This window comes from Amaranthus tricolor, chromosome 10, assembly GCF_026212465.1.
Source record: "Amaranthus tricolor cultivar Red isolate AtriRed21 chromosome 10, ASM2621246v1, whole genome shotgun sequence".
Taxonomy (NCBI): Eukaryota; Viridiplantae; Streptophyta; class Magnoliopsida; order Caryophyllales; family Amaranthaceae; genus Amaranthus; species Amaranthus tricolor.
The window spans coordinates 14,940,138-14,952,149 of record NC_080056.1 but is presented as its reverse complement, the minus strand read 5'-3'; the positions used below and the strand labels follow the sequence as shown (position 1 = coordinate 14,952,149).

Sequence of the window (12,012 nt, the reverse complement as noted above, 5' to 3'; positions counted from 1 at the left end):
GTTTAACATGTCAAAAGGTGAAAATTCAACATATGAAGCCGGGGGGAAAATCGCAACCATTAGAAATACCTGGATTGAAATGGGAGTCGATTTCAATGGACTTTGTAGTAGGTTTGCCAAAGGCAAAAACAGGGAAGAATGCCATATGGGTGATAGTGGATCGATTAACAAAAACAGCAAGGTTTATAGCGATGAAGAGTACGACAATGCAACAGATGGCATACGCGTATTTTCAAGAGGTAGTGAGATTGCATGGTGTGCCTAAGGACATTGTATCGGATAGAGATTCGAGGTTTCTGTCTAAATTTTGGAAGATGCTACAAGGAGCAGTGGGCACGATACTAAAGTTCAGCACTGCATTTCATCTAGCAACGGATGGTCAAACAGAGAGAACGATTCAGACTCTTGAGGATTTGTTAAGAGCATGTGTTATGGATTTTGGTGGATCTTGGGAGGATAATTTGATGTATGTAGAGTTTTCTTACAATAATAGTTTTCATTTTAGCATAGGAATGGCACCTTACGAAGCCCTATATGGGAGGAAGTGTAGGAGTCCTATATGTTGGAATGATGTTAATGAGGCGTTGGGATTAGGACCAGACGAGACTACAAAGAAAGTAAGAATGATCCAAGAACGTATGAGGGAAGCGCAAGACCGTCAAAAGTCGTATGCAGACAAAAAGAGGAGGGCACTAGAGTTTGAAGTAGGTGAAAAAGTTTTGCTCAAAGTGTCACCAACCAAAGGAGTCATGAGATTTGGCAGGAAGGGTAAATTGAGTCCTCGTTTTATAGGTCCTTATGAAGTATTGGAACGAATTGGGGAAGTAGCCTATAGATTAGCGCTACCTATGAACCTAGCCAAAGTCCACAACGTTTTCCATGTATCCCAACTCCGAAAATATGTCCATGACCCTTCCCATATAATACGACCTGAAACCATTGAACTTGATGAAACCCTTACCTTTGAAGAAAAGCCAATAAAAATCCTTGATACCAAAACAAGATGTACCCGGAACAAGGAAATTAAGTTGGTCAAGATATTATGGACGAACCAACAAACTGAAGAAGCCACATGGGAAACCGAAGTTGACATGAGAAAGCGATACCCCGAACTTTTCGAACAGGTACGTTGAGTTTCGAGGACGAAACTTTTTAAAATAGGGGGGTGATGCGAGTCTATAAAACCGTCCAATATTTTTTTTTAAAACTTCAGTAGTTAACTTTAAGTTCGAGGACGAACTTTTGTTTTAAGGGGGAGTGTATGTAATATCCTTTTTTTTTAAAAAAAAAAAGAATAATAATAATAATAATAAATAAATTTCAGAAAAAAATAAATAAAAAAACCATAACCTACCATTAACAATAACTTCCCACACCATTAACAATAACTTCCCACTCCTTCCTCTAAACCTTATAACCAACTTCATTTACCTCTTATAAATTAAACCAATTACCCTTAATTTCATTCACATTATTACTCACAATCCCTTCTTCTCCTACAAATTACTTACTTTATCTCCCATTTACTTAAAATTCAGTCAAGAATACTCAAGATTTTAATATTAAAGGTATGAAATTTCGTCTCTTTATAATATTGTTCTACCAATTTCAATCAAATTACACATTTTGCATTTGAAAAAAAAAAATTATTCCTGACCTTAGTTTTCCGGCGATACGACAGTCACCGGGATACCACCGGCGTGAGACGGCGGCCACCGGAGCTACCGCCGGCCGGCACCTTCTCCTTCTTCCTTCTTCCTTCTCCCTTCCTCCTTCTCTCTCCTCCTTCCCTTTCTTTTCGGTTTCGTGAGTTATGGAACTCACCTTTCTCTTTTTGTTTTTTTTTTTTATATATAATCATTATTATTATTATTATTATTATTATTATTATTATTATTATTATTATTATTATTATTATCCTTAACCCTTATAATTTTTTTTTAAATCTTATAATAAAATGAGTTAACTATTTTAAATCCTTGCTCTTCTATACTACTCTTAAAATTTTAAATTACATGTTTAAAATTATTCTTTTTAATTAAAGTATACAAAATGAAAAAAAAAGAGTCTTTTAATTTATTTATTTTAATGGGTTGATCGGGGTATTAAATTGAGATATATTATTTTCTCGTGTAGACAGCGGATTCGTAGACAGAGATTATTAGAAGCGTACGTTGTCTAGAATCGTGTGACAAGGTAATTCTCAATGTCCATCTAATTAGGACTATCCCGTTAGTATTATGTGCTAAGTGATAATTGATGTGTTTAAATGAGTGCATGATTTAATATGACATTATTTTGTATGATATTATGTTTTATATATTCTCAAATTATATTTATTATTATTTTTGTCAAACTCGAATTTATAATTTTTTTTTTCGATAAAATTTATATTATATTTTGATGAAAGTTATATTATTATTTTGATAATGAAATTAGATACGATTTAAATTGGAAGATAAATATTTGTGATATTAATTCATATTGCCACAATTGATGTTAAAATGGTGATTTGAAAAATGAGATTTCAGTTGGATATTCTTGAGATCTATTTTTGTTGGGAAAATTTATGATCCTAAAATAAAATAAAAATAATGTGTATTTGATTATATGTTTGTGTGATCGCGACTAATTATTAAAATATATTAAATCACGTAAAGTGTAACACGAGGGGAATGAAGCTCTTATATTTGTTGTGATCCAAGTATATGGGTGATGAACAGGCTGCCCTGTTTGGTTAGTATAGCTGCCGACAGGTATTATTATTATTATTTCTGATACTTGATATGATGTTTGGTCTTCCTTCTATTTGTTGTGATCCAAGTAGAAGGGGTGTGCACACTAGGATTCCCTGAGACTACTCTGTTGGCCTTGAATTATTTGGGGTGACGACCTCTTGGTGAAGTAGGTATAGGGGTAAAGCCTCGGCCTACTGGCGTTCTCGTTCCCTCAAATTAAAAATTGATTATGTATTTGTCATTATTAAATATCAAATTAATGAATTGGTTTATGTGATATTATATGTATTGCTTTCTCAAATTGTTTTCTTTTAAACTCAAATACATATTATTTTCTAAAATTATTTTCAATTTGATTATATTTTATTTTCTTAAAAATCATTTTCAAATTTAATCGTTTTACAGGATGGAGTTGGTATTACTCAATTTCCTGATTTTGGGAGTTTTTCCCTTGTCTTCCTTGCATTTTTATATTGCAGGTTATTAATCGCGTGGGAATCATGGAGTGAGGATCACTTAGAAGTATAGCTTTTATTAGAGTCGTATTTCAGTTTAAATTTTTTTTTAGCTGTTTAAAGTTTATATGGATACGGGTTACGTTTTATTCTTTTCTTATGTTGTAAGACTCCTTGTTGGATTAAAAATTATTAAGTTATTTTTTTAATTGTTAAGCCTTACATTTATTTTATTAGAAATAAATGTGGCGGTAACACTCTCATGAATAGGTTTTTTTTTTCATGTTTTTCATTAAAGGTGTTTTCAAAAAGTTTGACCTATTCTGAGGGTGTTACAAAAAGCAAGACTTAAAGAGTATGCCTGTTGTTGTAGAGTACACTGGCGTTTTTCCTGAGGATTTATGTGGCTTACCACCTAAGAGAGTGGTCGACTTTCACATCAATCTGATGTTTGGAGTCACGCCAATCTCTAAGGTACCTTATCGCATGGCTCCTGCGGAAATGGCCGAGCTAAAGAAACAATTAGATGAGCTTTTGGAGAAAGGGTACATAAGACCCAGTGTGTCTCCATGGGGTGCCCCAGTATTGTTCGTCAAGAAGAAAGATGGTTCGATGAGACTGTGCATTGATTACCGAGAATTGAATAAGGTAACAGTAAAAAACCGATATTCTTTACCGCGCATTGATGATCTTTTTGATCAATTAAGAGGTGCAAAGGTCTTTTCCAAGATCGATCTTCGGTCATGGTATCATTAATTGAGAATAGCTTAATCAATGAGTTTGTCGTTATGCCATTTGGGTTAACAAATGCACCTACGGCGTTTATGGACCTTATGCAGAGATGTTACAAGGAGTACCTCGATAAGTTTGTGTTTGTCTTTATAGACGATATCCTTATCTACTCGAGAAGCAAAAAAGGAGCATGAAGAGCACTTAAGGATAGTACTGAACTTGCTCAGAAGAGAAAAATTGTATGCGAAGTTTAGAAAATGTGAGTTTTGGCTTGACCATGTCTCATTCTTGGGTCATGTAGTCTCGAAAGAAGGAATTTCTGTTGATCCAGAAAAGGTAAAGCTATCATAGAGTGGCCTGCACCTAAAATTTATGTGAAGTTCGAAGTTTCATGGGTCTAGCGAGTCATTACAGAAAGTTCGTAGAAAACTTCGCCAGTATAACCCGACCAATCACACAACTGGTGTGTAAATACAAGAAATTCGAGTGGACTTCTGAATGTGAGGCAGCATTCTTGGAATTGAAGAAATGGTTGACAAGCACTCCAGTTTTAGCCCTACCAATGGTGTTGGAATTTGTTCTGTGCAGCTGTGTTCAGGTTTGCAGATGGTGTGCAGGTGTTGCAGGTGTGCAGGTGTTCTCCTATGTCCAGCAGCTGTGTGCAGCAGCAAGTTGGTGCAGCAATGCTCAAATTAGCGTATGCAGCAGTTGTGTAGTTGCTCTGATGATTAAAGGATTCTTATTTTGTTTCCTTTATTGTACCACATGTTATCACGTGATGTTTTTATATGTCAGTGTAAAGTTAGTCATAACTAGCTGCTAGCTTGTTACAGGTAGTTCTTCTTGTATAAAAAGCTATATATACATAGTTTTTTTCTTGTAATTTTGATATTGGAAAATCAATAAGATTCTTTTCCTTCTGTTCTAAATCTTTGGCTCAGTTTTATCACATCTCACCATTGTTCGCATCGATTTCACACCACTCGAGCCACCAACATCACATTATTAGAGCCAAAAGCAAAGTAGGTTGGAAGTAAAATGGTAAAGAGAAGAGGGAAAGGGTAAAGAGAATCGGAAAAGAGGGTAATCACTCTTTACATGAGCAATGACAACACCCTTCAAATGTTTTAAAAGCTATAGATTTATATATTTATTTTAAAATTACAGGAAGACTTTCGACGCCCCAGTGAGGAGGATAGAGAGCATCATAGTAGATAGTAAGAGGAGCCGAGGAAGACCTAAGAAAACTTAAATGAGCAAATAAAAGTTGACTTGTATGAATTATACCTCTCTGAAGACCTGATCAGGGATAGGGGTAGGTGAAGGTGCCTTATCCATGTTTAGACTACTGATTCTCCCTTCACTTACTTGTCGATGTTCTTGTCCTCTAGCTTCTAGTTGATGCTATTACTATTATTATTATTGTTTTCTTTTTAATTTTTAATTGTTCGCCCTACTTTATCTTATTATATCCATATGCATTCTATTCATATTTATCTTATGTCTAAGGGTCACGCTTGTGTGTGATAAAATGCAACTTGCGGAATTCGCTTCAGCCGCACTCCATCCCATCAGTTGCAAAATATTATCTTATTCTTTCTCGAGTCAGGGGATTCTTTGGCCGCACTCTCCTTTATGGGTATGAGTTGCCGCCGTCTTCCCTCCCTAGACCCTGACCATAGTATTCTATGGGCGGGATACACTAGGTATGATGATGACTGATCGATATAAAGTGACTGACGAATCGATCTCATCAAAATCTTCCAACATGCTCACGTTAAGATCCTCTTGCCTCCTTGCCTTCAAATGAGTGCTTGGGACTATCTCCTATCCTTAGTTTAGCTCTGTTCCCTTTTTAAAACCTCCGAAGGATTAGGGGCGCATCGTTCCTAACTTGCTTTGCTCGAGAAAAGGTGACCAATCCTACAAAAACGAGCAAAACACAATATACCCTACACAAGGTGATCAAATCCTATAATACTAATAAAAAAGAACAATAACCGCATAAGAATGCAAACTAAATAAGCATAAAATAAGGATAAATTAGAGAGTTATCACAAATCCTTCCAAAAAAAATAAATAAATATTGTCAAAAATACAAAATGTATCCAATATCCAGAAAAGAAATACATTTAAAATTTGAGAGGTTCACTTAGCCTTCTTTGATAACCACAAAATTCACATGAGATGGGAGAACCAAAGCTAATCGTTCAGCGCGATCTATACAAGTTTCCATAGCTTCTTCATAATCAGAATATTCTTCATAACTAGAATATGGCTTTGGAATTATGGGGGTGAAGATGAAGTCCTTAAGCTTAATGGCATTCTTAACAATGTGCAAAGCTAGCATATATTCTTTATTGAGATCATTGTGAAATGTTGAAGCCCATTCGACTTTCCACAAGTTTGGAAAGGTTGCACTAATCTCCTCTCTAGTCTCCAACCACCGCTTCACATCTTGCAAATTCGAGTCTTTCAAGTCGTCGCTATCTGAATAATCTAAATCTGAATCTGAATCTACCTCCCCATTATAGGGATAATAAGTTACCTGAAAATTCCATCAAGTCATATTGCAATTAGTTCAGCAAAGCAAAACACCAGAGATGCCCGAAATTGACCCAATTAGCCAAAACAATATGACTTTATCCGACCCGAATACAACTCGCGTACAAAAAACAGACGTGACAACATATCTTCATACACGCAAGAACCGAAATTGACCCGGTCTAAATCATCATACCTAAAACCCCAACAAAAACCTTTAAAGAACATAATTTAGTTACCTCCAGCTTGAATTCGTGCAGTAATGGGCAGGCCTCCGGGAAGCATCTTAACAAAATAAAGTTAAAATGACTATATTTGATAGAAACCCACAACTTCAGGTATTGGATATTAGGAAAAGAAGGGATGATAAGACCTTCATCAATCTGTAATAAAAAGAGAGATTTCAAAATTTAATGTTAATCAAACTATAGAATGTTGGTTGTTGTTGCCTAAGTTATTAAAGATAGAGTTGGTACTAACCCATTTCTCATATACATTAAGCGAAAGCTTAGACAAGTGAGCAGCTAAGCTTCTGATGGGCGAGAATTTTGGAAGCAGTCCTGTGTCATATAAGCCATGAAATTGCGCTTCAATGAGTGATGGAGCGCTAACATGAACCACAACTGTATGGAAGCATTTGAAATCGAACGACACAAGATTCCTAGCTTGTACCTCAACTTCTTCTAAATTCTGGCAATCATGAACTGTCAAGTATTTCAACTTTTCCTACAAAATCAATTTTACTCAGTAAAATCAGTTATAATAAGTAGAATTCATTTTTAATCAATCAATATAAATCAGTTGTTTATCATTAAAGATTCAATTTCAGATGAAATCAGGTGAACTTAACTGAGCTTAAGTTAAGAATCTTCAACTTGAATAGATTGTATGATCGAGCAATGTATAGTCGTTCTAAAAGATGGCATCGAGAAAAAACCAACTCTACTACTTCTCCACATATATTTACCCCCTTCAAACTCAGGGACTTGAGGTGGCTCATGCCTTTCCAAACATGAGATGTTATGGTATAAGATCTTAAATGGAGCTCTAAGTTCTGGACTCGTTTTAAGATAGCAAAATTGATCCAAGCCTCGAGATGACTTGAATCAGTCTCATCCAATGGAAAGCGAATTCTGAATTCATCAATAAATGGAGCACGATTCAAAGCCACTACATGACTAACCCAATTCAAGAACCTTGGCTTTAGATCTTTGACTGGCTTGAGTTGGCGCTTACAGCCTAAGGTCATAGTCTCTAAATTATCAACATCAAAGTTGAGATTAGTGAAGTAAGTAGCCAAATACCGCCACCTTCTTGAAAGGATGCAAGTTCTTGTCGCTTCTTTTCTCTCCATAAGAGATAGAATAAAGACAAGTATATCATCAGACAATGTGCTGAGCTTATCCTTCCATTCATCTTGTTCCTGCATCATAATCATGGATAGAGTACTCATCAGAGGTGGCAACATAGTCATCATAATAATAATAATAATAATAATAATAATAATAATAATAATAGTAATAATAATAATAATAATAATAATAATAATCATCATCATCATCATCATCAACCCTAAACTTTCGGCTCATAACGTAAGGAGGAATGCAGTCAAAAGATAACAAAAATACTTTAAAAAGAATTTGATCAAGGCCCCACTCTAATATCTGTAGCTCCACACAATGATAGTCATCAACCCTAAGAATCTCGCTCATAAAAGCAGTCAGAGCTAAGGTTGAGAGGGTAAAGATTAATGTAGTCAAAAGATTAAAAAAAAAAAAAAAAAAAGCTTCTATAAGAATTTGATCAAGGCCACAATTTATAATTTGTACTAGCTGTTTTATAATGACTAAGCTAGTTGATTAACTTGGAATATAAAAGTCCTGCTACTGTTACTAGACAATTAACAACCAAAATTCAACGCCACAATATGAGATCAGATGTTACCTGTCCATCCAAGATTAACTTTGTTGAAGAATTCGACATTGACCCTTTTGTAGATTATATTGAACTAAAAAAAAACCTGAGGAAGTTGTAACAAATAATATAAAATAAACAGCACAATAGAAATTCACTGAGATTGAGATTATCTCATTTAATCATCAGGATGACCATAGCTCAAGTATTTTCGGTTTATGCATATAGGAGAGACAAAGTTTTCCCTAAAAAACAAGAGACTATAGATCTCAGAAAAAGTAAAGCCAACAATAAAATTAAAAGTATTGCGTGTTAATTATTAGTAATTATTATAAATTAAAGCTCGTAAATGATTTTAAAAAAAACGCACAAGTGTCTGTACAGCAGTTTTGATGTTTGCACTATTAATAACATTGGGAGGAGTAAGATACCAAATGCTCAATGGCAAATTGTTTAGGCTTCCAAGGAAACGCACAAGTGTATGAACAGGGGATACCCAACTACTACTCCCAAAGGTAAAACATTATGTTAAGATTTTATTGTTATATAATATGATGATAAATTATTATTTCTAAAGAAATAAATCTATTAGAAAAGAGTTTTGATATTATAAAATTGTTGCTCAAAAGTAACAATTTTATTAAATGTAAATAAATGACAAGTGAAAAAGAGTTCAAGTAGGATAAAAGCTCTATTTCAAAGTTACCTTGGGAACTATTATTTAATACTTCCTCCGTTCCATTTTAGTCGCTACATTTGCATGGACACGGGTATTAAGAAAAGTGATTGACTTACACTGTAGCTGATTGTTTACTTTATAGAGTATAGTATTTTATTATTGTTAATTGAAAAAGAAAAAGGAAAAATAGGTTGTTAGGTTACTTTATGGAGTATAGTATAGTTTTTTATTATAGAGTATAGAGTATAGAATAGAATAAAAATAGGAGTAGGTAGAACTTTAAATGATTGTTTTATTACTAAAAAAGGAAATGTGGCAACTAATATGAAATTGCCAAAAATAGAAAATGTAGCAAGTATTATGAAACAGAGGAAATAATATTATTAGAAAGGAGTTTAATAGGATCTATTTAAGCAAATAAAAATTCCACCCATTAAAACAAGTGAAAAAGTGTTCAGGTAGCATCAAAGATCTATTAAATAGTTAACTTAGGAGTCATTATTTGGTTATATTATTAGAAAGGTATTACAAGTTCTATTTAAGCAAATAATAATTCCACCCATTAAAACAATTGAAAACGAGTTCCAGTATGATCAAAACTCTATTTCAAAGTCAACTTGGAGTTGCAGAGTTTAACACGATCTATATAAACAGATACAAACAAAGGAACAACTTAAGCCACGAGATCAGAAATCAATAGCCCACAAAATTTAATACAAGGTCAGATTATTATATTTTAAAACAGATGTTCAAAATTTTAGCAATTTATTCCCATCTATATTTTGTACAACTATTTATTTTTTCATAATTGTCTAAACGGTTAAAATAGAACACAGTCTGTATTAATAAATTTAATTATAAAATCAAAAACCGAAAAAAAAACAGAAAAGAAAATGAAGGGAGAAAGAAATGGGGTGAATCAGGAAAGTTTTGATTTTTAACTCATGTTCATCATCTATACATGGAATTTTAATCATATTTTTAGATCGTAAGTGTATAATTGCTTTTAGAAGAGAAAACACATAAAGAAATAAATTTTTAAAATTTAATTGCTTTTTTTTTTTTTACAAATTTTTAAGCAAACATAGTAAAACAATAAGCATAAATGAAAAAACCCATAAAAACTATTCATTTTCATCTAATTGGAAAAAAAAAATGTGGGTGAAAAGGAGCAATCTTTTATTATTATATTGCTCAAATTAGTATATATTTTGAATAATTATTTAATATTTCTAATAATTACAATAATGAATAAAAAAATTAAAATTTGGTGATAAAATTACCAATTCAATTGCAGCTTCTTGGAAGCTAGATCGCTGGCTACATCGAACTGCTTTCACAAAATACACAAACTTTGTTGAATTTTAATGGTTTTATGATCTCTTCCATTATTATAATTTTTATTATTAATATTATTTTCTTGTATAAAAATTAATATTAATTAATAAAAACATCAAATTCCCAAAGTCATCACAAAAAAAAAGCTAAAGATTTAAAAACTCAATTGAATTTAACATCTAGAATAAGTAGAACAGAAATTTATTATTGGTGGGAGTATACCTTAATATGGAGGAAGAAGAAGATAATGGTGAAGGATGGATGCTTCGTGTAGTTGCTCAGGGGCGCGTGGCTGGCTTCAAGCGCCGCTAGGGCTACTGCGTCTGTTCGGCTAAATTGGTTGGCCGGTGCTGGCGGCGGCTGCTCGGTTGAGGCTACGACGATGAGACAAGGAACAGAGAAAGAGATTTGAAACTTGAAATAAAAACAAAACCCTAACTTTTGGGGATTTCAAAAATCAAAATAATAACTAAATTGAATTGAAGGTGGGTTGGTGTGGTGGTGGGCCGTCGGCGTTGATGAGTCTGGTGGTCTTGATTTCACGTTCACCTATTCACGGAAGCAGCAGTAGCAGCCAGCAGTGGCCTTGCGAAGTGCGAATAGGCGAACAACGAACTGATTCGCTCAGTGAACGTCAGTGAGGGGTGGCGACTGGCGAGAAATGCCGGCGAGGGGTGGGTGGTGTGGGTCGTCACTTGTCCAGTTGTGGGTATCTTAAAGAGAATTGAGAAATTGAACAAATTGACGAATATGACTATCTTAAAGAAGAACCCTATTTTTGTATTTGTTCTTGAGAAAATTACAATAAACAATTAACAAAATGAAATTTTGAATGGAATTATGCCTTAGATAATTTTAGTTTATATAGTAGGAGAGTATACGAAAATCTAGGGTTTTTTGAGGTTAATGGGCTTTGTGATAAGTATATTGTATACCACATAGAATTATGCCTTTTAAAGATAATGGATGATCCTATATACTCATAGTACTATATGTCTATTTACTTTTTCAAAGTTATCTAATATACTTATTAAATAATTAATCAAAATATTCTATAAGACGATCTTATCGTGAGACGTTTCTTAATAGGTTGGACCATTTTTAATTTAAAAAGCAAAAACATAAAATACTCATTTAAAGGCATCAATTTTGGCTTTAAACCCTTAAATTTTGGTTTTAAAGGCATCAATTTTGACTTAAAAACCTTTAATTTTTGTTATAATAATTAAAGTAGTTGAAAAAAAAAATTTAGACTGAACACTATATTCGTCTTATTGAAAGACTAACTCATATAAGACTTGTTGTTAATCACAAAGTATATCTCTTATTATATGCAACATAAAAACTTTTGTCAATGTTGTCGAATTGTAGGTAGCATTATATTTTTATTATCTTTTATCTTTCCTTTTAAACTAAAAGATTTGGATGAACATTTACTGTTCACAATTTGTGACACTGTTCACATTTTTTGTCTACTGTTCAAAATTTTGCTACTATTCATCGAGAAGGGTTTTGCACTACCTTTTGGATACCTTATGCGTCCCTTTGTCCCCTCAACCCAGCCAAACAACTCGACATAAAAATCAGAGCTTTCTCTATCTAAAATCCTTAT

The 12,012-nt window shown here is 33.4% G+C and overlaps 1 protein-coding gene across 4 annotated transcripts; it reads right to left on the bottom strand.

Annotated features, from left to right (window-relative positions):
- Positions 1-5,979: 5,979 nt before the first annotated feature.
- Positions 5,980-11,229, bottom strand: LOC130825799 (putative F-box/FBD/LRR-repeat protein At1g78760). Of its 4 annotated transcripts, XM_057691222.1 has the most exons (7): positions 10,623-11,221; positions 10,346-10,392; positions 8,414-8,489; positions 7,320-7,892; positions 6,950-7,195; positions 6,709-6,852; positions 5,980-6,473 (listed from the first exon to the last, which is right to left on the bottom strand). In XM_057691222.1, exons 3-7 carry the CDS (start codon positions 8,450-8,452, stop codon positions 6,078-6,080), a joined length of 1,398 nt encoding a protein of 465 aa, XP_057547205.1. In that variant the 5' UTR covers positions 8,453-8,489; positions 10,346-10,392; positions 10,623-11,221; the 3' UTR covers positions 5,980-6,077. The 4 variants fall into 4 exon arrangements, with proteins under 4 accessions (XP_057547205.1, XP_057547202.1, XP_057547206.1 ...); XM_057691219.1 differs by lacking the exon at positions 10,346-10,392 and having other exon boundaries at positions 10,623-11,229; XM_057691223.1 differs by lacking the exons at positions 8,414-8,489; positions 10,346-10,392.
- Between the last annotated feature and the right edge of the window lie 783 nt (positions 11,230-12,012).

Coding starts and splice junctions, on each gene's coding strand:
- LOC130825799 (XM_057691219.1), bottom strand. CDS start 8,452: ATGTCGAATTCTTCAACAAAGTTAATCTTGGATGGACAG. Junction 7,893..8,413: donor AGTTAATCTTGGATGGACAG/GTAACATCTGAT, acceptor ATTATGATGCAG/GAACAAGATGAATGGAAGGA. Junction 6,474..6,708: donor TGCACGAATTCAAGCTGGAG/GTAACTAAATTA, acceptor TGGAATTTTCAG/GTAACTTATTATCCCTATAA.